Source organism: Motacilla alba, chromosome 4A (genome assembly GCF_015832195.1).
Source record: "Motacilla alba alba isolate MOTALB_02 chromosome 4A, Motacilla_alba_V1.0_pri, whole genome shotgun sequence".
In the NCBI taxonomy this organism is placed as follows: domain Eukaryota; kingdom Metazoa; phylum Chordata; class Aves; order Passeriformes; family Motacillidae; genus Motacilla; species Motacilla alba.
Window position 1 is genome coordinate 9,136,311 of NC_052045.1, and position 25,461 is coordinate 9,161,771.

The 25,461-nt window shown below is 38.5% G+C and overlaps 1 protein-coding gene across 1 annotated transcript; it reads right to left on the minus strand.

Annotated features, from left to right (window-relative positions):
- On the minus strand, positions 1-25,161 carry CUL4B (cullin 4B). Its single transcript, XM_038164533.1, has 20 exons — positions 23,904-25,161; positions 21,128-21,243; positions 16,650-16,753; positions 15,754-15,823; positions 15,201-15,274; positions 14,037-14,199; positions 13,847-13,936; positions 13,488-13,570; positions 12,384-12,451; positions 11,188-11,306; positions 10,175-10,367; positions 9,017-9,121; positions 8,607-8,717; positions 7,793-7,878; positions 7,140-7,247; positions 6,779-6,892; positions 5,758-5,863; positions 5,511-5,683; positions 4,816-4,968; positions 1-3,682 (listed from the first exon to the last, which is right to left on the minus strand). Exons 1-20 carry the CDS (start codon positions 24,433-24,435, stop codon positions 3,587-3,589), a joined length of 2,664 nt encoding a protein of 887 aa, XP_038020461.1. The 5' UTR covers positions 24,436-25,161; the 3' UTR covers positions 1-3,586.
- Positions 25,162-25,461: the final 300 nt, after the last annotated feature.

Below are 25,461 nucleotides of genomic sequence, written 5' to 3' on the forward strand. Positions count from 1 at the left end.
TAAAGAACTACTTATTATATTTAGAGTAGCAAACAAGTATTTTGCTATCAAAGCACAAGCTAAAGTATTTAAAGAAGCCATAAACATTAGTAAGCCCAACATACAGAACTTGGAGTAAGAAGGCATTTTACACACAAGAGTTTATCAACACAAAACTGTTTAATATTTATTAAATGACACAAAATACCTAGATAACAGACTCACTCTCTGAAAGGACATGTATTTACATTATTTACCAACTTAAGAAAGACTCTCTGTACCCATTTCAGACTTATGAAACATAAAAAAGGTTTTGCTGCTTTTTGCATCGAAGGATGCAACGGTGATACATGCCCTGTTTGCAAGTCTGCATAAACTATAAGTTTTTGATGCTGTGAAAAAGCACATTTTCATATTCTGGTAGCTGAGGGAAGAGGCTTCTGAAAAGTAACAGGGTTAGTTTTTTCCCCCCCACTCCAGACACACTCTCAAGACTGTTATACAAAAAGTATATTACATTTTTGAATGCTGCTGTACTCTTACAATTTTAGTGTAACATTTCAAAGAAAATGTTCTTCCTACTATATGAGAGCACTAAAAAAAGTGGTATTTGAACATTTTTTTAGATGCACTTTTTTTTTGTTTTAAAAGAAAGCATTAGGGCAAATGATATGTCTAGGAAAAAATGAAAGGCTGACAAAAAAAAAAAAAAAGCTGAGACCAAAATATGAAGAACAACTAAAGCAACTTAACAATTTGCTAGGGTTTTTTTTTTTTTAAATTTTTTTATTAACTATTTACTTTGGCACCTTTGTGTAAACTATAGAACAAAACAACGTTTACAACACATTTGCAATTACAGCATTTAAACAAAATGGTCACTTTTGAAACCAGCCAAGACAAAAAAATAGTCCATTTATGGGTATAAAGATTAAAAAACCTAAAATATATATTTCTAAGAATAAACTGCAATTTCTTATGAACAAGGTGCTATAAACTGCATGCAAGAGTCAAGATTAAAAATGTGTGGCCAAAAAGACAAGCTGTGTTCTAGCCAGATGAGTTGTGGTCCAAGCCCATTTCAGTTTTTCTTACAGAGATATATATGGCTCAATAAGCAGGCACATGATCCCAGCAAGAATTTGCGGAGTTGTACGACGACAAATCTTGGCTGCAGCTTTGTCATTAACCAGGAATGAGCCAGACCTTAGCAGAAGAGATGAACAAGTTCTTGGGGAAAACCCATGAAGCTACAAGGAGAAGCCTTCTCCCCTCCCCTCGCTCACCCCTCTCCTGGTCTAGCCAGGGTTCTCAAAGTCCATTCTTTGGGTTGCTTTAACTGGATTGCGCTTGGGGTCTGCCTCAGATTGTGAATTTTGATGAGATTTCAGGACATTTTCTGTATAATATTTTCTGCATTAGACAGGATAAAAATGAAATAAACCTACAATCCTTTGTAGTTTGTTTGACTGAATGTGACACTTGTGTAATGAGGGAGGGTTTTACCACAATGGGTGTTCACACGTGTAGTGGTGTTAGATTTATATGCTACAACAGACTGAATGGAACCAGCTCAATGCATCAGCTCCTGTCTCCCAAAGAGTTAAGTCTTATGCTTCTTCTCCATTTCTCTTCAAAAGGAATCTTTTATTGGCTGAAGATACAAAACACATACAAGAAAAGGAACGTTGAATGCGAAACACAAGTTTTTTTATGGTGGGAGGCATTCTCTCCTCCCCAGTGGATCTCTGTTTGAGCTAACACTTGAAGATTTGCAGGAGGAGTCTTCAAGGTTCTTCCCACATAACTCTACTGTCAGTATTTGTCTCACAGAGGCAGGGGTGGCCCTGGATGTCTACCTGTGGTTATGCTGCAATAGTGTCAAGGGGCAAGGCAGATTTTCTGCAGGTCACAAAGAGCTGTATGATGGTTAGTTGAGGGTGACTGCAAATAATTTAGTAGGAAAAAAAAAATCACTCACATTTGTTTCATCTGTCAGCTGAGGACTGCATACAAAAGAGCCTGAGAGAAAACATGGCTGGAGAATATAAGGAATTAAACAGGAGATGAAAAAAAGCACTAAGGATGGGATGTGTCAGATAGAAAACACACACACACTCTCACACATGCACACCCCTGAATGTGGGATCACAGTGATAGAAGTTAGAGTCAGAGAGAGCTAAGTTACACTGCCACTAAACAAAAGTAACATCTTGCTTTCAAGAGATACCTGGTATTCCCCAGGACTATCAGTGCCTGAAAGAGGATGAGGTTTTTCATTGTGCTCTGCAACACAGCTGATCATAGGTATAAAGCCTGGCTGGGAAAGGAAGAACTGGTACGTGGAGGAGCTCCTTTTCTGCTGACATATTTTTTTTTCCCATATATTCCTGGCACATGCTGCTATAAGCAATAAAAAATGTATTTTGTTGAAACAAAGCTCTACATTCAAGTGACTTACTCTCCCATGTCTTATAAAGATGCAAAGAATGCTCTCTGGTCATCTAAGAAAATATATTTTAGATGCCTTGTAGCAATACTTAACTTACTATATGAGAGGTAGGCTTCTGGGTTCTAGGAGGCCTGCTAGGCTCTAGGGTTGAGTTCTTAAAGCTTTAAGTTAAAGCAATCCAAAGCAGGGCAGTCTTAGAAGAGCTGCCCTGTCTAAACCTTGAGGTTAGTTCAAGTTTAGAATGTTGCAAAGCAAAACAAGTATTAAAATCCACTTGCAGTTTTTGTTCTTACAGCTTTACCACAATAACAGTGTGGCTTTTCATTTGTTAATAGATTATCTTTATTCTAGAGTATTGCTGCCAAGAGGTGAAGGCCTCCTACCCATGACTAGTAAAAACTGTCACTTCTTCCATTATGGCTGTTTTATGCTTAAAATTCCCAAAGGTGAACACCAAGTCTCATAGGCAAGCCATATAAATCTAATCTGAACTTGTTTTGTTGTAGCAGTTATTTAAGAATGGTGTTTGTATATACACTATATATGCCCACACTGCAAACTTTATGCATCCTTTTATAATGGCACCATTTTGTCTTAATTGCAACCAAGAATATTTCCCATTAGATCAGCAATAAGCATAGCTTGGCTTATTCCCCATTTTCCCCCCTCAAGAGAAAAAAATCCAAGTGTGGGCATCAACCAAACCAATGGTATGTATAACTGAAATGCATTCTGTACAGTAAATTAAAAGTTTGCATGCAGTTTAAGCATTTTAAAGGCTATTTTCTTATATTAATGAACCTTCTGTTTCCATTTAAAGATGTGAAAGATATCTGTCATATATCAAGGGACTCCTCTTCAGACCCAGAGACAAATGGAATCAGAAAGACCAGGTACTTTCTTTCAGCTTTCTGCACATCTTACTAAATAACATGCAAAGAGTTCAACAGCATTCTTCTTAAAATGTAAATATTACTCTTTAAATGGGCATGTTAACCACTGAAAGAAGTCCACTCTACTATACTTTTCCATTACACTGCTTTCATTCAATCATCGGTAGTATAAAAAGTCAATTAACGGGATCAAGAGGCTAGTTTATCCACTGGCAACTGTGTAGGACACCACGTGTGCAGTAAAACAAAGGCCAACATATGTTTATGCAATATAGTTGTACTGATTCGGGTTTTCTTTATCTCTTTCCATGTAGTCCCTGTCAATCAAGGATTCTATTCTCTTCTTAAGGTCAGCAGGCTGTAAAACAAAGCACATGTCAGCATTATTACTTTGCAGTCAACGCTTCTTGGTTCTTTCTTTCCGCTTGAGCCAAATATCTATATTGTTTGAGATGGCTGGGGAAACAGAAATCCCACTTTAGAAAAGTCCTTTAAAGTATCAGAGCTTCCAAAGTCTGCAATGTATAACTGATAGAAGAGAAAGTTACAAAGTTAGCTATCACCTGCAGCTAAACAGATTTTTACAGAAAGGGAAGATATTTGCTGCTGTTTGAACTGAACTCTAAATAAGTGCAATTTGTGCATCATGTACCAAAGTGTTTCTATTTCTGACTTTTAGCCAGTAAAAGTACAAGTTTCATTTCCTCTTGAAGCAAATGAGTTGTGCAATAGTTTGGGTGCCTTGTGATTTTGCTGGGTGAGGAACTTTATAAAAATGCCTCATGATAACAAGTGAGAAAAATTATTTAAATGATCTGCTATAATCTTACACAGCCCAACTGCAGTTTATGCAATACTTACAGACCTGCAGGCACTCAGACCTGCAGGTAATACAATGGAATGAAATAGCAGGACCTTTTGTTTTACAATTCCATTGACTGAAAGCACCATATATTTGAATTCCAACAATGCATCACTGTGTGTTTGAAAACCCATTTCCATTTGTACACAATAAGCCAGTCATTTTATATTTCAACTGTGGGCTTCTCCAGCTTTGAGACATTCACCAATATTTTATTTTTATTCCTATATATGTGTGTATATATATGAACCAGTATAATCCATCCAGAAAAACCACTGTACTTCAAGAGTATCAACCAAGTTAAGATTGCAATGCAGAATTGGTTTTGAGACCTGAAGCATTTTCTCCTTTACCCAAGAATGCCTTGCCAGAACACTGCAAACAGTGGAACAGAAGTGTACAAGGAGAGCCAGCTGCTCCCTTGCTGCTAACAAACTCTAGGGCTGAAATCCTTTGGAAATACATTTTAGTAACAACTGGCACTTTAAAAATTCCTGAAAGTGAGTATTTGCCCTTCCTAATACTAAAAAGATGCATATTTTAAACAGAAGCACTGTTCAACTGAGGGCAGCTCAGGGAAGATAAAAAGAACTGATAGAGTTTTAGAAGTAGAAAAATCAGCACAGCACCTTGACTGGGAATTTCAGCTGGTTGTAGACCTCTGACACGAGCAGGTTGTGACTCAGGGTCTTGCGCATCTTCATGATCCGCACAATGGCGGCGTCAATCTGGTACTGCCGGTCCTGGAACACCCTCTCTGTAGTGCTTGCCTGTTCCTCCACCTGAAGGACCCGTTTAGAAAAGCTTTCATGAGAACACCAGCACTGTCAAAACAAGTCTTTCAGTCTCCAAGACAATTCTCAGTGTAATACAGTGAAATGCCTGCTGTCAAGTATCTGACATAACGCCTTTACAAATACGAAGACTGACTGTCTATTGAAAAACACACTTGTACAAAGATTTAAAACCTTTGCTCAGATTTTACATTGCATGGCTGTCAGAGAAACAAATCCACAGTGAATTTTACATGTCCACAAACAGTCAGTAAAGCTCCACGGAATGATAAAGGATGAAAAGAGCATTTCAGAATTGGAACTTCTCTTAACCTTACTTAGAGACATCCAGCATCAGTGGTGTCTTAGTACACAGGCACACATTTAAATCACCATTGTTAGGTATGTGCTGTCATCCAAATTACATGTGTAACTCTGACAGAGCTATCAGTATGTACATGACAACCAGGAGGAAAAAAACTTGTAAAAGGGCAGGCAACAAAAGTTCTTAACCCAAGGATCTAAACCCCAGAGGATTAAAAAAAAGATACCGTTTCTTTCATCTGAATTTGGTTGATTTTTATCCTGAAGAGCTTATGTCTGAAATCATCATTACATGTGAATTTATCACCATCTTCCACATCTTTGCCTTTGGGGCTTTTAGTCAGTACTCTGGCTTTGCCACAAGCCAGAGATTGAAGTGTCCTTCTCAGCTCTCCATCCTCTAAAGCAGAAACAAGTTGTTTAGGTTTTTTTAGTAAGAACACTTGGAAGTACTCGGTTGTTTTTGATACCAACCTATCCCAGTGGCTTGCTTTATCTCCTCTAAACTGAACTCCTCTCCTTCATTAAACATGAGCAGCACCAGTGTCTGGAACAAGGAGACCTGAAGTTCTTTTTTGCCCTGTCACGAGGGAAATAAACAGACATCACCAGGCTGTTTTTCTGGGGGGTGGAGGGAAAGGAATGAGGGGAACATGAGAAATAAGTCACTCTTGCATGTCAGTTATTTCACTAACAGAGTGTTATTTTATTCACTTGAGAATATGGAAGAATAGAAGTTGCTGGTCACTTGTATTTACTGTGAAATGCAGCACAAGCTTGAAGCCACAAGGTTGGACTATTCTATCCAGTGACAAAACTCACCCAAGATATGCAACAGATGATTCCAGACAAGTCTTAAAGCACTGAGTGCTTAAAATTACAATTTGGCAGGCCTTCAAGTCAAAATCTAACACAAACATTAGTTTAAGGAACACAGTACAAGGAACCATAGAATCTTTGAAACAATCAAGTTTGATAATACTTGTTTTACCACTAACTTTTTCTGAAAATTGTTGTGGTAAGCATTCCTATTTCATGAAAATCTTGTGTCCATGAAGAAATGCTGAAGGGGAATAACTGGAAACCCTTACAAAACAGTTGTGTTTTTGTACAATCCAGAATTTTTCTGTATTTCAGTGGTGAAAAGCTTACTGTGAAGATGCTTAATGCTATCAGATGAAGTAAGGCCATTGAAGAATCATGGCCCCCTTTTTTTTTCTCCCCACTATAAAAATAAGGGCAGTTTTTAATCTGGAGCTAAAACCAGGCTTTTCTTTCCCCACCAATACAGAAATTGGGTGCATCTGTTTCAGAAACTACCAACTCTGGTAGTTCAGAAACTACCAATATCTGGAAAAGATAGCAGGAGGTTAAAAGCAATTGCAAAAACAGTGTTACGTTTTCCATCACAGCACAAAAAAGCTTTCCCATATATCCCTAAGGTACAACCCAGACTGGGAATCAACAACACGAGTAATAGAAACAACAGACTCACCTCTTTAAATTCTGCTTTCAGTACACAGTGTCCTAGTGTTGACTGCCACTGAAGTTTCCTACCACTGTGTTTTCCTAAATAAAAGGTCTTGAAAATCTCCTGCAGTTTTACCATCTAAAGAAAGAAAAATCCCAAAACACTGAAACACAATTTCTACTTTAAAAGCATCCTTCCCTCCTCCACAATCAATTAAGTCTTAAATCAAGGCTTAGAATGATAAAGGGAATTACAAGAAACAAATTTCATTTTAAAAAGATAGTTCTACATTTCCTTCTCTATGCATATTGAAAAGCAAGTGTCAGTGGATCTCAAGTTGCATTTCTGACAGGCCAATACTTGTGTAACCCATGATGTTCATTACCTCTGGGGGCAGGTGGACCTCCATAGGCACGTAGGTTGGCCAATAACCCATAGTCAGAATATTCACTGTTAGTTCAATGTTGCCAGGGACATTCTGATTTTGCATATACTGCAAAGAGAAACAAAAGAAATTGAAATAGAGCTATGTCAATTGTACAAATTTCAGGTAGAACTGAAAAGTTTGAACAGGCATTGCAAGAGCAGAGAAGACAAGTGACCACGTGAAGTGTTTGTTGTATACACTGCAAGTTACATACAAGGAAATGAAGGTAAGAACAAGCACTTTTCTGAAGTTCAAAAGGCACTTCCATACAAGAAACAAACAGCAAATGTAGTCTTTTAGCAGGCTGAGGTGAAGATCTAATTAAGTGTGAATAGAGGAAAGAATGTTAAAAATTGTTTGTGATCAAAGCATTACAAAATCACCAGAACTAAATGTGCAAAAAACTTCCAAGCCAGGCACCAGAATAGAGTGGTGTTAAAAATGTCTTAGACCTGGTGTTAAAATGTTTTATAAGTTTACAATTCTGTTATTGCTGTGGGTTGTTTGTTTGAAGAAGCTTGTCTCAGTTTTTTTGCTCAGGAAAAACCTTTAATAAATTCAGTAAAATTTTCAAAAGCACAGACAGGACAGACAGGGCTTTCCTTCAGTACCTGTTTGAATTGTATCATTATGTCTTTTGAAAGCTCCATATCTTTAAACATTCCTTCAAGTTTGCTGGTAAAAGCAGCTCCACATTCTATAGAAGAGAAAATGTAAATATTAGAAATTAATCTGTTCATTTTCAACACCTCAGAGTAGTTATTCTAAGTGCCAGAATGTACTTCTAAGCAACATGACCTTTTTCACCAGATTTTCTTATATAAAGACCTGGATTCTAATTAAGGAACAGAATAAAGTTACAAACAAGAAAAAGGAAGATGTTTTGATGTGGTAGCTATTTTGCAACCCAGTTGTTTTTGCACATGGACCTGACTGTTCATCCTTTGACTATGGTGGCCACTGGTCACTCAGATGACAATTCTAATCCCTATCAGCTGCCTTTCACACTGTTTCCTGATGGCAGAACAAGATCAAGCTCTAAAAATTTTACCCTTACCACCCAAAGGCTTCATCCAATGAAACAATGAAGACCAGACTAGAGAATGACAAGCTGGCAGTGAATAACAATTGGAAGTCATCTTTTCTCTGAGGACATCACAGGGAACCTCAACTCTATCCCACAAGCCAAGATACACTCTGCACTTTTAATTTCCTGGGTTTTGGCTTTTCCTGTTATAATTACAAAACTAAAAGCAAACGAATCTCCCCAAGACCCACCAGTCATTCAGGACCAGCACAGAGGCTTTTGCCCTCATAGAAAGGGGAAATACCAACAGTGCTTCTGTGAAGGCTTGTTAAAAAAACTACTTTTAAAAGAAAGCTGATGGATAGAAATGATAGATAGATAGACAGATATTTACTTACCATGTTTGAGTTTGGAAAGCATAGATTTTTCAGCATCTACTGATGCACTCTTCCCGACTAATAGTCTCTTTGCTAGATCTTTTTTATAAAAGGCCTCAAAGACATCTTTTCCTGTAAGAGATGAAATTTGAAAGTGATCACAAAGCACGGCTGGTTTTAAACAAACATTACCTACAAAAGACCCAATTCAAAGCTCAGAAGAACAACAAGGGCCTTCATATGAAGATTTCCACATGCTTTGTTATTTGCAATTTGACAGGCAAAGTAGTCAAACAGCACGACACCAACAAAACACAGCCACAGAGAACTAACACCTGAAAATGTAACCTGACTGCAAAAATAATTTCAAAGTACCTTTATGTTACTGGGTAAACAACTGTATCCCCACCAAAAAAAACCCCAATACTTACCATATATGAACCTGAATATGATCATAATTTTATCCAGCATTTTTTCAAGTTCTTCATCAGTAGCTTCTTTGTTGCCTGCACGAAGCTTTGAATCTACATATTTAGCTAAAAGTGTTGAAGAATAGAGTTTAGCACATGCTTAATATCACAGTGAAACAAAAACCTCTAAATCTAATATTATGGTATCTTGAAAATGGAAAGGATCCCGAAATCACTTTCTGTCAGCCTCATAACAGCTACCTTGATACATTTTCAGAGAGGTTATAAAGTTATAGAAACATTATAGCTTAGTATCTATTTTCAGATAAGCAATGACTGCATCTTAACTAAAACCATTTTGCCTATGAAAAAAATTCTTGGCTTTTGTTATGATCTCAAAGTAAAGTCACTGCTATTGCAGATTGACATGGCTGTAACAGAAGCAAACAGATCAGATGAAAATACGTAAATCAGTTATGTAAATGTGTTGACTATACTGCTGAATTTCTCTAGCATATCATTATTTTGTTTTAATTTCCAATTTCAATCAAACTAGATTGCCTGTTTTAATTTCAAATGGGCTGGTAAGCATATTACAGTTAGGGAATTAATAAAAAAAAAGGAGGGCAGAAAGTATCACTCCACAAGCCTAACAGCACAACCAATTGCACAGCAGGTATTATTCACTGTGTGGGGCAATGATTCCACAGTGCAGAGTACCAGCCATGTAATGCACAAATCTCTAAGTAACATTCTTTGCAAACCAGAGACTCTGTCCCCACACCATGAGAGGTTCAGTGCATCCTCAGCTCCCTTCCCTTTCACATATTAAACCCCTGACAGCTCTGTGCACATGTGCTGGTGGCACAGTTATGTAAGCTTCTGAAAAAATCTAATTATTAGCAGTATTCTCATGTCTGGACACCAGCCAGTTGCTGGAATGCCCAAATTCTGATGTTCTGCATTTTTTATAGCCTAGCCAGTTAAGTGATGACCAGTTTGCTTTTAATGTTTGATGCTACCCTCCCAAACAATTCTCTTGCACTAGGTGGCACAGCAGATCCCCAGTCTGATGTGCCTTGTGCATGTATTAACACACAATTCCAGCATATCCCATCTGTAAGTGCATCAGCAACTCAGCACCCAAATTCTCACATGAAAGAAATTGAAGAAAAATACCTATGAGTTCAGCTGGCTTATTTGGTCTTTTGTTGATGAATGTTTCAAAGGCTTCTTTCATGGCATTTACAAACTTCTCATTCTTGAGAAAGCAAACATCAATAATATGGTCAACTTTGTCTTTAAAATCAAGAAGTTCTTGGACCATGGTTTTGTCTTTTTCGGGATTAATTACTATGGTGCTACCAAATGCCTGCAAAATAAAACGTATCTTTCAGTTAGCCTGAATAATTAATTTAAATGACAAGAGTTTTAAAATCTTAAGTTACCTTTGTAATGTGTTGTTTCTGGCACTCATATTAGTTCCAGTAACAACAAAAGTATTACTTTATTATGTATTACTGTAATTTTAAGTATTTACTATGTAAATCATCCCTAGGCCTTGCATATTGATTCAAAACCAACTGATGAAAAAGTGAATGGATTCAGAACTTCTGTCTAAAGAAATGAAGTTTTGCATGACAAAATTAACACACTCTTTTTAATCACCTATATCCTCAGGTTTTACACAGGTAATGCTCCCACTAAATTAAGTTTTATTTAATAGTACTCTTCCTTCACAACAACCATATTTTCTGTGACATTTTCACTAACAAAAAATGAATCATCCTAACTGATATTCAAGTGCTTTTTGAACCTCAGCTGGTTGGTAACTTGAACAACCACTCATTCTCACAGGAAATTTTATTAGGAAGAAGACAAACATTCTGCATTACCCAAATAATTACTGAAGAAATATGGCTGTCCTACAAACTAACAGCAAGATTATAAAATCCAAATGTATTTGGAGTTCAATAATTCAACTGAATATTCACTGTTTTCTTCAGTAGAGCTAGAACAGTTACTGTACGTTTCCTGGGATGTTTCAAAAGCTGTCTATTAAATACATGTTTATAAGCAAATATCTTCAATTTTTAGAAAAATGCAATACTTTACAGAGATGGCTCAAGTATCTGTGTATAAACCCCGCTGATACAACAGTGATATCTGTTCCAGAGCTCTAGGAACAGTACCTTTATGTATTCAATCCAGTGCTGCAAGAGAACCTGCACTCCACCTCTCACACGGCTGAATAACTGATACAGCAGAGACAGGTCTTGAATTCTGTTTTCATCAAGAAGGTGATTTAGACCTGCAAATGGGAGAATTTCAATAGAAATTAAAACCAGAGTTACCCAAAGAAAGCACAGCTTATTACTACAGTGAGGCCTCTTCAAAACTAGTATTTTTTATCAAACCATTAGTGGTGGTGTTTTTTGGGTTTTTATTTTATTTTAAAGTACCTAATTTAACAGCGAAGCACAAAATATCTGGCTGAACTGGCTAAACCCTTAAAAATCTTATTACTGCACATGATTTTATTGCACTTAGGATACATGTACTTTAGCTAACAACCTTATCACTACATCTTTGCTTACTTCTGCTTTACTGTTCCCTAAAGATTTGAAGTTTACACTCTACTGATTTGTAGGAAAAGTTCCTTGGCAAGACAGCTGAGTTTCAACTCCAGCTGTAAAATAAATCTTACAGATACTTGAAAGCAATCAAGAAATATCTTCACCATTCACTTTTTAACTTTGAAGAGACAGTTTGATGCTCTACAGTAAGGTTCTACATTGATAATCCACTCAATGAAGAGTTTGTTACACATGTGCAGCAAGATGCTCACATACCTCTTTCATTCAAATTTCTGGCTACTAAGGACATGATTGTTTATTATTCAACTCTTGCTGCATCTGTTTCTGTTTCCAGATTATCTCTGAGATCACCAGAGGGTCACTTGACTCCACAGAGACTACTGTAGAACTGAGGCAATGTATTCCATAGCTCAAATTATACTGCATTTTTAAAACAAGCTGCTTTTCTTCAGCAGCAAGTACTCAGTATCTCCCTTTTCTATTACAGCCATAATTCAAAGTGTACTCCTTTCTTTACCTCCAAGTCTTCAAAATGCCACTTAACACACTGAACTTGAGTCTCCTGTTCTAATTTTCCTTTTCCTTTGCTGTGTTATCAGAAGACAGCACAGTGTCCCCTTATCTCCAACCAGGAGAATGGCCAGTGCTATTTTGGGAACTGAGGAGCAAAGGGAGTTAAGGAATGCTGCAGCTTGTCCTCCCCCAGACCCACATCCATCGCTTTCCTTCAGCACATGAACTGAAAGCCCCGAAGCAGTAATCAGAAACATTTCTATAAAGAAGAAGATTACCTTTCTGAAGAATGGCTGTTAAATGTTCACCTAGAAGTTGCTTTTCTACAGTAGCAATGAGTGGCTTCCTACAGAAGAAAAGTTTAGAATTACTTTTCCTTTTTCCATTACTGACAGTTTTAAATCCTTCTTCTGAGATTATGTTAATTACATTATCATTGGGAGTGCTCTAATTATCAGTGGCCAAAGACCTAAAATGATTATACACATATTTATCCTTTTTCTCCTCAGTAAACAATATTTTTTTCTGTTTGCTGACTGATGGTTTAATTCACACAATAAGCCTGTTGTACATGACCTGTAGGCAGCTGGACAATGATTGCATCAGTGAAGAAGCTGGGGAGAATTCATCAAACGATATGCCTAATCCTGTGTTGTGGGAGGACACTCATGTCTCGGGAGACAAACCAAGGAGAAATAAAACAGACCTCAAGTCAAGAGGTATTAAAACACAACAGGGAATTGGTCACTAATACTGGCTTGGAAGATGGAAGCCACTAAACAAGATAAATGCTTTTAACAGCTGAAAGAGGAAGGGAATCAAAACGCATGACAGCAATAAAACACCTCTCAGAAAAGGTCTTGATATCAGTGACCTACATTTTCTCTCAGACACAACAGCTGTAGCTTTATGTTACAGGACCTCCACCTGACTGTGCTGGTGGAAATCCTGCCTCTAAATAGAAAAGATTGAAGAACTATATTATTCAATAATTTCCCAGACTCCACATGCAAATATGTTTTGCAACTATTCAGAGGCTTTAGCTTAAGAATATTCTATGCCAAGTCTTATTAGTTGCAGGTAGGACAACAATTGACTAATTACATTTCAGCAGGAAAGAGACATCTGGGCTGGGAGAGGCAGCCTGTTCTTCTTCAAGCAAATACTTAACAACATTTATGCCAAAATAGCAGTGACTTAGAAGAAAAGGCTATTAGCTGTGTGAGCCAAGACAGTGCTTCATTGTAAACAAGAAACCGTGGGAAGTGAAAAGCATTTGATGGTCAGTCAATAACAGAAATAAATTGCAGCTACTTAAAAGGCCCTCAACAGAAGAGGAGCCAAACAACTCATACCACCAGGCAAAGAGAGATTGCACTTACTGTGTACTCTGATCTAAATAAGTGATTATTCTGTCTGCTTCTTCTTCCAAGCGCTTGTTGACATGGTGAAGATATTCTGGAACCTGAAAATGACAGAGTAGTTTTGTATGTTAAAGAAAACAAACAACACGAAGGGAAAAAGAGAGACAGTACTGGTCTGACAGAAGTAGCAGCTCCAGTTTCAATCGAAAATCACTGGCACTGTGACTGAAGGCAACTGCACGTGCATTTCCTTTTTCAGAGTACTATACAACAAAGGTCACATTACTGCCTTGTACACTAAGGCAGCAGAGTATTTCTACTCCCTGACACGTGCTGTGACATTAGGCACAACAAATACTGTTAAACATCTGAAATACCTCTCGTTCCTGCATCAGCCTCTGTCCCTCTGCTGCATACAGGCGATTAGTCTCTTCCAGGAATCTATGTTCGAAAGAGTCCTGATAAATCTGGGGAAACAACATGACAGCAACCCAGGGTAAAGCTTACTGAGCACTAAGTAAGAATTTGAGCTGTTTACTGGTTTAAAGGTGAAACAGGCTTACTCACCTGCAAGTCAGAAAGCATGCTCAGAAGGCTTCGCAGTAAACTCCTGTCGATAGCCTCACCATTTCTTTCCCTCTTGATCAGCAGAAGAATGCCATCAATAGTTTTGTTCTGAACCTTCTGATCACTGATTATATGAGTTCTGAACAATTCTAGTCCCATATCCCTAAAAAGAAAGCAAAGACTGCTCAAAAAATTGTTTAAGAATAAATCCCAGATATCTCTTATTAAAACATGATCTAAATTTAATAAAGAGTCCAATACCAGCATTCTTCCAATTCCTCATTCCTCTGCCTCCAAATCACTCAAGATGAACAAATATATTAACACTGGAATAAACCATGACACTGCACCAACATGAAACTACATATTTTAAACACCAATCCAGATATTTTTTCCTAAATAACCATGTAACTTTTGCAACATCTTTATTTTTCCGTTGTTTGACAGGATGTTGGAACACCAAGATTCATGAGAGAACAAAAAAAATATCATCCTGGGTTCCAATTCCATGGTTATAGTGTTGGACAATATTCCTTTTTTGTCCATCACTTAGTCATCTCTAATTCTTAGGCACAGCTTAGAAGATCTCAGTGATGTGACAGACAAGGATCTCTGCAATGACCATCCCAGTTAAACCTTCCATGAATTTGGAACTATGGGTATGGTCACTCTGAGGAAAAGTCAGGCACTCCATCAACCTCTTGCAAAGTAATTCAGGTACCAAACAACAGTAAGGCATATATTAATTATTAATAATAAGAGGAGCAGAAATTGAAGTCCAAAAAGACATATCTTGCTTTCAAGTAGCTCTTTCCAACTTGAAATACTGTGCCTGCTAAGGCAGTTACTGGGCACTCCAAACCCTTGCACTTCAGATCTTGACCAGACCGCTTCTTTTAACTGTACAAACTGGAGGCTGATATCTACTTCACTGAAATTTGGGATCTCAGATTCTAGAACAATAATGTAATTTATGGCAAATAAATTAAAAGTCTTCCTTTGTAACAAGCACTCGTGCATTCACCATGTAATTTAAAGGTCACTATGAGGTTTATATTAAAAAAATCCATCTGAAAATCAGCAAAATATAAGCAATAGTTGAAACACACCCCCAAATAATTTTATTTCTGCCCTCCCAAATAATTTAATTCTTTGTGCCCTTACCAAATAGATGGCAGCATTGAATTCTGAAGCACATAAGTTCGATCCAAGAACAGAAAGATACTTCTAATCATAATCTGTCACGAGAAGGAATAAAACAGCCACAATCATTTTACTCTTGAAACTGAAGAGCAGCATCAATTATGCTCAACAACAACAAGAAATCCCACCAACTGGTTTCAGGCAGTGCTTTCTTGGACACTGCTGATTTATTTGACATCTTCTGCCAATCCCTGCAAGATGATCAATGTGACACTTTGCATATTTCTGTATAACAGAACAGCTCCTTTAAAAATAGATATACAGGAGAAAGGTTTGCATAAAACTGACAATCAGGAGTTAGGGGTGTCTTTGTGTCCAAGATCAGACCCACATGCCAAGAAACACATTACAGGCAAGTATTTTCAAGGCTTGATTTCTAACAAACTAGATACAGCTGTATATCACAAAGAAACCGTACACAAATTTAAGACATTTCAGAAGTTTGAAAAAAAAATCAAAATTAAGCAAAACAGGCTGACAAAGCAACTGGTTTTCCTTAAAAAGATAAACTTACCATTTGTCTGCAGTGATCTTGCCAACATTTGTCTATTTTCTTTAGAAAAAGGACACTATCCAATGAATCCGTGAAGAAATCATTAAGAAAACCATGATTAATAGATGGTGTAAGCAACGAAATAAGCCAACTTTGTTATTTTTTAAAGACACTTAGCAGGGAGCACAACAAACTCACCTACTCTCAGAAAGAACCAGGTAATTCCTTGCAACACATTTATTTTTATCTTTTAATGAGGGTCTTTGTGTTAATAATGAGAAATCGAAATTATCTGAACAAATGAAAAAAAAAATTATCTAAATACTTTTGAATATTTTGTTTAATCCCCATCCCTGGGGTATGGAACAAACATACATATCCCCATGCCTCAAAAACCAACAATACCCAATACATGTAAAAGCTCACCACTACTCTGTAATTTCAGCTCATGTTAAGAGTTAACCTTAAGAAGTAAATTCTGTCCTTGAAATAAATCTTTTATTCAGCTCTTACATGCTGCCAGACCACCATTACTTTTCCAAAAAGCCCCAGCTACTTGTTGGATGACTTTTCACTTTATCTAAGCTTGGCAAGTTTAATATAAAAAAACATGGACATAATACAGCCAACAAAGGCTTTTTAAGCCTTACTGCAAATCTAACACCAATTCCTGTAAGATGTCAAAGTGTTTCAGAAATAGCAGTGAAACTTTCTCAGAAATTTTTTAATGGTGACAAGCATAAAGGAACAAGCAGTGTTCTCCTAGGTCCCACAAAGAAATAAAAGCAAAACCAATTACACAAAACCAAGGAATTCAGATTACCATGGCCTAATGTCATGAACTAGTCAAAGAAATCCATCACTATACACTTGCAGGTAAAACAATTTTGGCTTGTCAACAGCTAAGAAAAGGATATTCTCTGAATTGGTGAATTTGTGCTTTAATGTGGTCTTCACAGATCTGCCTCAATTGTTTGTACAAATTTGCAGAGATCTTGTAGGAGCAGAGATTTTCAACAGCCTGAAGTAAAGAGAAAGAGAAACAAACAAATCTTGCTATATTCTCACATGTGATTTTACAAGAAAGGAGGACATCCCTTCCCAGACAAGAATTCTGCTTCTCCCAGCTTTTAACACAGTTAACTGCTGCATGCAAAACACCAGAGACAGACATGGCACTGCAATGTAACAGGAGATAAAGGCAGGCCCAGCCCTGAACAGCTCACAGACCATCAATTTAGCTGGAGTGTCAGTCTCCCACATGGAACTGCACGACTGGCATCTCTAAAAACAAGGATGGTACTTTAATATCTTCAGTAGCTTGCTGGGCTTCATACCTCAAAGCAGTCACTTAAGGTATTAATTTTATTAACTGCTGTGCTCTGCAAGTCACACTGATATTAGTGGAAAAGCACTGCCAGATTAATTTCCTTTTGCAGTCCTTTCCTTGATTAAGCTTCCCTCATCCCCAAAAGTACATATATATACATATGTTTTCTATCTTATCTATCCATCCACCAATTCCCTGCCTGAATAAGTTTAATTATAATCCTGAATATTAGTAGCATGACTACATTTACAGTGACAATCCCAGATTTCTAGATCTCATCAAGTATTAGAAGAATTAGCACTGTGCTCACAGTAAGAAGTGAAAAGTTTAATGGGGCCACGTCTTGGAGACTGATCAAGAAAACAATCATTCTTAAGTCCATTAGTGTATCTCAAGACTTCTAAAATTCAAACCCAGTGTCCAGAATTCGAAAGCAACTAAACAACTTTAACTGTTTGCAGGCTGGTGAAAGACACAGTAAGGGATTATTCTGTAAAACTCCTGCAGAATCTAGAGAAAAAGCATATTTGATTTTCAATTAACGCTTCGTGCTATTATTTACTTATTGGAAAAGATTTCAGTTGCTAGTACGACCAACTCCTTGGGAAAAAAAAAGGACTGGAAGGTAAAGTTTGTTCCCCAGCACCTGCAGGCAGCCATGGAGGGACTGCATAGCTCAGAAGTGCACAGAGCAATTTATGCCATTACCCCAGACTATTTCCCAACAGTCCAAATGGAAGCACAAAGTGAGCAGTCACCACTACATCTAATATTGGCTCTAGCACACAGAGGAGTTAAAAAAACCCCAACCAAACACAAACCAAACCTCCATGAAAACCAAAACCCCATAACAAAACCATCCCACACAACGACCACAAAACTCCCCAAACCTGCATGAGCTTAGTGTCAGAAGTAAACAGGTATAGCTAGAGAGTGAAAGTGCCAATTAACCAAAACAGGTCTGAATGGAGACTGTAAGGAAAGCCAAAATCATCACCCAAGTACACATATCAGAATATTTGGAAAGAGCAACAGGTTTGACTCTCAGCCTCAACACTTAAGAAACACCAAACATAGAATAAAGTGACAGGAAAATGTGCTCTATAGTTCACTGCTCAGAGGAGGTTATGAGCACTGCTCACCTCTATTCTGCTATTGGACAACCAGGTTCAGGCAGCAAAAAAGAAACCAGGATATAACCTGATACTTAATTCAGTAGAACAAGGGGATGGAAAACACTGAGCTTGAAGAGCCAGATTAGAACTTCAGCAAGTGCAATCTTCCTAGGTTTCTTAATTTCTTCCACTTTGGAGAAGTCAAAGAGAGCTGGGAAGGTGAGTGTTTTGGATGGAACTTGCCTGTCACCTACAGAACTAGCACTACTCTGGCTTCAAGCCACCAACTCAGGACACCAGCAGCCTCTGTCCTGGACTTCTGGTCACCTCATTCCAACACTCTTACAACTGCTGCCTATCAAACAAGTACTGCTGCTCTAAACCCTTAAAAGAATTAGCTTCTGTACTATAGATGGACAAATGCATACAATTAACTCTGAGGGAAACAAGCATGTATTAACATACACCTACTTTTATGGAGTGTTCATATGAAGCCAAGCATTTACATTTGCCTATCAGAAATTCCAAAGTGTTAAACGTGTCTGCTAGGATTGGGTGTTGGAACAAAGTAGAAAACTTCTGCATCTTTGTTGATGACATACACAGAAATGTTTTAATTTTTAAAAGATTAACCCCCTACTGCAATGTTATCCTCTGCTTAATTACTAGTGCTAGACAGTACTGATTGTATCTAAAATGTATCAACATAAACACATGTGAAAGCTTTAGGGCCTCTAGTTCACAAAAATTATCTTGTTCTGAATTAGTGGAAAAAATGTTTCTGTTCAGGGAATCTGTGCCCTAATGATGGTGAGAAAATCTGAAGAGCCCTACCTCCTTTGCATAACACATGCAGTTAGATGTGGTTTTCTCTTTGTGTTTTTTGTTTTTTGTTCTTTTTTTTTTTTTTTTTTCCTTTTAACTACAGCATCCACAGCTGGGTTTGTGTGGCAAGGAAAAAGAACTGAACACAACTCTGATGAGAGAAAATCAGAACTTTCCTGAAGTGCTTGAATCGGATTGATTTAAAAAAAATAGCTCTGTATCAGGTACCAAAGATCTAGATCACTACTTTCTGGTACTAACATAAGGAAAATTATTCTATGAAAGAAGTATTCAATTCTATAGCACTTCAGCTACTCAAGGATGGGAATCATTTTGTTTGCTGAGGAAGAAGAACAAAGCAAGTATGAAGCTTGGGTGCTGCAAAGAAATAAAGCTTAAAAATGTTTGCCCAGTGGGATTTTTCTAGCACAGACAAGAGTAAAACTAAAAGAAAGAAGTTTAACTCCATAAAAAAAAGGAATTATCCTCTTTTGAGGTGCGCAGCTGAACTTTTGCAGACTCTTTTATAATTCCCCACTACGTTGGATAATGGTGTCTGCCAAGGCATATTTGGGATCAGATCCTTTTACCAAGCAGCTGTTCAGAAATGACATTAGTTTAGTTAGCATCTAAAAACACTAGTGATTCCTATTACTATTTTTAAATCAAGACATTTATTTTTAGATTTATATTAAAAAAAATCATACTTCATTGAATTTTATTTCACTGAGAAGTATCTAAGCAATAACAATGTTGAATCACTGAGATTAAAAAAAAAAGCTTATTTTTTGTTTTCTGATCACAAGCAATATTAAATTAAGCCTGTGGTAAGACTGGGCAAAAATTAAAGCAATACTGTTAAACAGAAGCAAGTATTTCAATAGAACTTGGTATTTTTAAACAATTTTGGATAGCCTTCAAGCACTTATTTAACAGTTATTGACACAGTTATTCAGTTATTCAGTCTAGAGTAAGTAATTTACAATACCACCCAGTACAATTGGCTGTAATTTGCTATCACTTCCACCAGGTTTTGCAAAACTAACAATACTACCTAGTATTCTGACAAACTGTTAAAAAAGCAGCGTTTTTAGTTAATTAATTGAACATTACAAAAGACTATAGTGATCTTAAGAATCTGTCCCCAAGCCTTGCACAAACAGGATTTTTTCCTCCTATACAAATGTAGCTTTTGTTGAAAAGGGGAGGGCAGGGGAAGAAGAGACACTAAAAAGTAATGGTGAGAAGGCTATAAACACACACAGAGGAGCAAATTAAACAACTAACCAGGTAATAAAGGCTGTAGAAGCAGAGTAAAAAGTTCAAGTGCTTCTTAATGCCCAGCTAAAGCAGCACCATTGCTATGCTGCTGAAACTGCAAGTGACGTTAGTAGGGAAAAGGTAAGCAGGGGAAATCTCCCCAGCACACTCAGCTGAAAAAGCAGAAGTGGAGATTATAAAAAAAATTAGGAAATGCAGTTCAATCTGATCACTTCCTAAACTATTTAAGAAAACACAATCAGAGCTGTTGCTGGCAATAAAGTTGGATTCTCAATTGCTAGAATAGATCGAATGCTGCAATGCCCAAAAATTACAATCAAACCAAAATAATACAATTCATGAAGGAAAAATGGTGTTCTATTTACCTACTAGAAGTCAATAGAAAGTTCCAGTTTTTAAGTGATTTGTGATACTCGATCGTGATGATACTTTCTTCAGAAAAGAAATTATATTTTAATGTAAATCACCTTATTCTTAAACACCAATATTTGAGGATTTCACCTTTCTCCTTTAGCAGATAAACACCACAACTAATCCCCTAAACAGAAAAGGGAATGTAGCTCCTTGCCTTAGTTAATTCTCATCAACTGATGCAAAGGAAACTTGGGTTTTGTTGAGGCAAGTAAAAAAAAAAAAAAAAAAGTATGAGTTCGATGCTAGGTCTTGTGAAATTTTAACTCACGACTGAAAAATGAAGAAACTATTTGGTAACAAGTTTTCCATTACAAAAGCAGCTATCGAGCAAAATGCCTTATTCTTACTACTATATCAAGTGTTTTAAGCAAATAAATCCGAGATCAAAACAGAAAAGCCCTAACCCATTACTTTTACTTAATGCACTTACCTGATAGAGCTCTTCTAAATTGTACTTAATTGAAGTACTGTTCTGGATAGCTTCCACAGCTTCTTTCAGCTTTTGCCAGGTTTCATCTGTGTAGTTTTCAGGCAATTTGGGTTTATCTTCAAAATAAATGATATAAAGTTTGAGAATGTATTTAGATAAAGCAGGACCTTTTATAGAAATTAAAAGGATGTAGCTTTGAGGGGAAAGAGGTATGGGCTGATGGTCCAGCTTTTAAATTATACTTGCATGGAAAGAAACATTTGTGTAAAAGCAGTATCTTATTCACATTTGAAAGAGTGACATATTGAAGAAATTCAGCATTGCTCTTCATATACACACCACAGCACTTGTAGCCCAAACAGAACCTGTGGTTTACAAAAATCACAATCCTGTGTCTGAGCAGCTCTAGAATGGCTAAAAACAGCAAGAATGATCTATATCTTCCTTATACTCTCATGATCAGGACAGCAGAGCCAAAAGAAAGAAACATAAAAGGCAAAAACGATGCATTAAAAGATACACAGTTGTGTGTATCTCAGTTTTTAATTTACTGCTCATCAATTCTACTCCGTATTAACAGCTGGAAAGAACTCCTCAAGAAACACTCATGGAAACACTGTAATTATTGTACAGGCGTTATGGGCCCAAGGAAAACCTTCCAAATTTAAAGGAATCCATTTATGTCTGTCTTGGGTTTGGCCAGTGGATATTTTTTAGAGTTAAGCCTCTTTTAATGCTCAAACAGCTCCAGATCTGACCCTCTCCATTATTTTTTCTGGCTCTTTTCTAGAGACGCCCCTGCTCTGCAGCATCTTCAGCAAAACCAAAGCATTTACAACATGCTAAGATATTCCCCAAGTCACATCCTCAGAATATAAGAACTATTCAAAAATTTTATATTCTTTATATTCTTGTAACTACCTAAAGTGACCATTTTTGTTCTAATAAGGACAATCCTAAATGGAGAAGACAGAAGAAGAAAATCTGAGGAGGAAGATGCCACATGCTACCAACAGGTGAAACTGGCCCAGAGTTCCTACTCTATTGAAATTGACTTTTACATACCTAAAAGTAAAAAACTAATTTTAAAGCTTTATGATTTCCTCAGAAATAACTAACCAAGATAAGTAATTATTTTGTTCTTCCAAGCATTTCCCTACAACACTGGCAATATCCCAACATTAGCTGCCTGATCTGGATCTAGAGATAACTGACTGTGGACTTGCCTGTTTTCACTGGCAACCCCTGACTATGCTGCTCAGCAGTCAACACCAAGGTTATGGATTTTAAGAAGCTATTTAAATTGTAAAGAATGTTATTGCTATCACACTAAGACAAAAATCTTCAGATTATTATTCAGTTTAGCATCTGAGAGTAAATAAAAAGCAAAGCTGTAAGAATACCAAGACATCCTCTTTAACCAAGGTTCAAATACCAATTCATAAGCAGTGATGATCACAGCACCATGCAATCCATGACATTTAACAGGAATTTCAAGCGTGAGAAGTTAACTTCCCTTAAAGATAACAGTGCACAAGCAACTGAAGAGCAGCCTATAATGCATCATAGCTTTGTATTTTAAAATAATCAGTCAAATGAAATGATGATGCTTTGATGGGCAAAGAACATTTCTGAGAATTGGAACCTTAAAGTAAAAAGTTACAGTGTGATCATGAATTCCTGCAAAACATTACAGTGGATCCTAATCCTTAACTAATGCAATATGTCTACAGAACATTTGTGTCAATTGTGTATTTAGAAATTAATTTTAATTTTGGTAATATCTTTTACCCCTCCACAAACCAAAATGCACGAGGAGAAAGAAACAACCCAAGAATGCAAGGTAGCAGACTACTGTGGAAGACAGCAAGAAGCAGGAAATAAAAAAGCCCATGACAGTCTCATCTTTATATGGAAAAAATGGCAGCATTTTAGCTGAGCTTTCTGCCTAGCTATTTGTATTTTTGTTTACTAGAAAATGAAACAGCATCATATCAGAAAAATTTAATTTCTCTACCTTGGTCTCTAGTAACACTACTCAAAAATCTCAAACACATGTTTACAGAGGATTTATAAAATAATGCAAACTTGTAAAGTCAGAGGAAGCTAAGACAGAAAAAAATATACTACAATTAAAAATTACAGTGAGGACATTACAAGAAAAAAACTCTGCAAAAATTTGAACTGCCTACTTTAAAGGCAAGTGGGGAAACCAGAAAGGAAATCCACCATAATAGCCCGATAATCACCTTAGTTTCAACATTTAAAACTAAGCACAGGCAGATTATCCTATAAACAGACAACAGGGATAGAGACAAGACATGCAGATCCAAGGCCAATTAAAAAAACAAAAAAACAAACCACATTCTATGCAAAGACTTATCATAAACTGGGCTAAAATATACACTAAGCTCTCAATCAGGATTACCAGAAAAGAGGTGTTAAACTTTAAAAGTTTAAACAAAGGCAATTTACACACTTAGGTACTAAAACCTCACACCTAACATACAAATTAAGGCCTTCTCAAGAGACAGAGTGAAGGGAGTCTGAAAAATAATTCCAAGCAGCAAAGTGTAGCCCAGGATGTGTACATGACCAGGCAAGCACACATCAGCAATCATGATTCCCCTTTACATAAGTATAGAAATGTTCACCACAGAAAAGCAATTCCCACAAAACCTGGGGCTATTTGAAAGGAACTGTTTTTCAGGCTGAAAACAAAATACAAAGTTGAGTGTCAGCTCCCCACAGGTTGTGACAAATTATGGCCTGTTACCTTTAAAGTTCTTGATCACTAATTTCTTGGCAGAGCCAGGTTTACTGTTGGCGAAACTGGAAACAGTAGAGGAGGCAGCTTTGGTCAGGCCATTTGCATGGTGCCCCACAGCCACTGTCGAAATTAAAAGGCTTTTATTTTTAAGCTGTTGCTGGTGCTGCTGCTGAGAAGAGGCAGCAGGAGAGGAGGAGGAAGAAGACTCTTCAGCCATCTTCACATCGAGTCCAATAAAATCCACGGAGTCCTCAAAGCGCAGCTTCTTCTGGAGGTGATGGTTGGAGGAAGCAACCCCTGAGGAGGAGCACGAGGAAGTGGTGATGACAGACGAAGATGATGAGGAGGTGTTTTTGGAAGGAGAAGAGGTGCAGGAGGAAATGGAATCAAATTCTTCTTTTTCAGAATGACTGTTGCTGCTGTTATTTAACTTTCTCTTCTTGCAGGAGGAGCTGCTGCTAGTGTTACCATCAGTGGCAGGTCTGACCTCCTGGGCTGCAGCTGGGGGGTTGGGGGAAGAGAAACCTGTGGGAAACATGAACACACAGAAGTGAACAGGCTGAGGGGCATCAAATCCTTGTGGTGTGACAAAGAGAGGGGGAGAGTTTTAGAGTCAGTCTCTGTTTGCTGTCTCTGGCGGGGTCTTTCAACTCCTCCTTCTCATCAGCGGAGTCCTTCCGTATTCCTCCTCCTTCGCGTTCTTCTTTATCGAAGGAATCACTTTATCTCCTCTTCCCCTTTTCTTTCTTACTTTGGTTCTTCTCGTAGTTTGTCTCTGCCTTTCTGCTTTTACTCCTTTCCCAGCGGACCGTTTCCGTTCCTGCCTCTCGCCGCCCACCAGTTCCTTTCAATTCTCCTCTCCAGCCGCAGAATTCCCCACGGAAAGCCGCCCGCTCCCCCGGCTTCTCCTTGCGCTCCCCTCCTGCTCCGGCCGCCTCGTCTCCGCCGAGCAGCAGCGGGGAGAGCTGAGCGCGGCTCTCTCTCGCCTCGGCTCCAGCCCCTCGCCCCACACGCCTCCCGCTCCGCCCCGCGGCCGCTCCGCTCGGGCCCCGCTCCCCCCTCTCCGCCTGTGCCCGCGCTCCCTGAGGGGGGACGGCCCGGCCGGGTTGTTATTGTCACTGCACGGCAGAGGGAGCGCAAAAATGGCGGCGCATCCGCCCGCCGTGCATGACGGGGCGCGGCGCACGGAAGCGCTGCCGGGAAGCGGTGGGACCGCCCCGGGACCCGCCCCCGGCCCCGCCGGCGCGCTCGGCCCCCCCGGAACTGATCGCGGCTCGGTGTCCCCCGCGCCGGCGTGGGGCCGCCCCCTGGGGCGGGAGTTGCGTACCGGGGAGTGCCGTACCGGGGAGTGCCGTACCGGGGAGTGCCGTACCGGGGAGTGCCGTACCGGGGAGTTGCGTACCGGGGAGTTGCGTACCGGGGAGTGCCGTACCGGGGAGTGCCGTACCGGGGTCCCGCCCCGCCTCACCGCGCCTCACCCGGCCCGGCCCGGCCCCGCCGCAGGCTCCGGCCGCGCTCCGGGCGGCGCTCGGCGGCGTTCGCGGGACCTCGTTCCCCCGCAGCC

Bases quoted from the DNA above. Each gene is read 5' to 3' on its own strand.
- CUL4B (XM_038164533.1), bottom strand. From the start codon at position 24,435: ATGTTTCCCACAGGTTTCTCTTCCCCCAACCCCCCAGCTGCAGCCCAG. The intron at 15,824-16,649 runs ATATCCTTTTCT...TGATTTCTTCAC, and splicing joins CAAATTCACCAATTCAGAGA to GGATTCATTGGATAGTGTCC. The intron at 10,368-11,187 runs GTACTGTTCCTA...TTTATTTTGCAG, and splicing joins ACTGGATTGAATACATAAAG to GCATTTGGTAGCACCATAGT.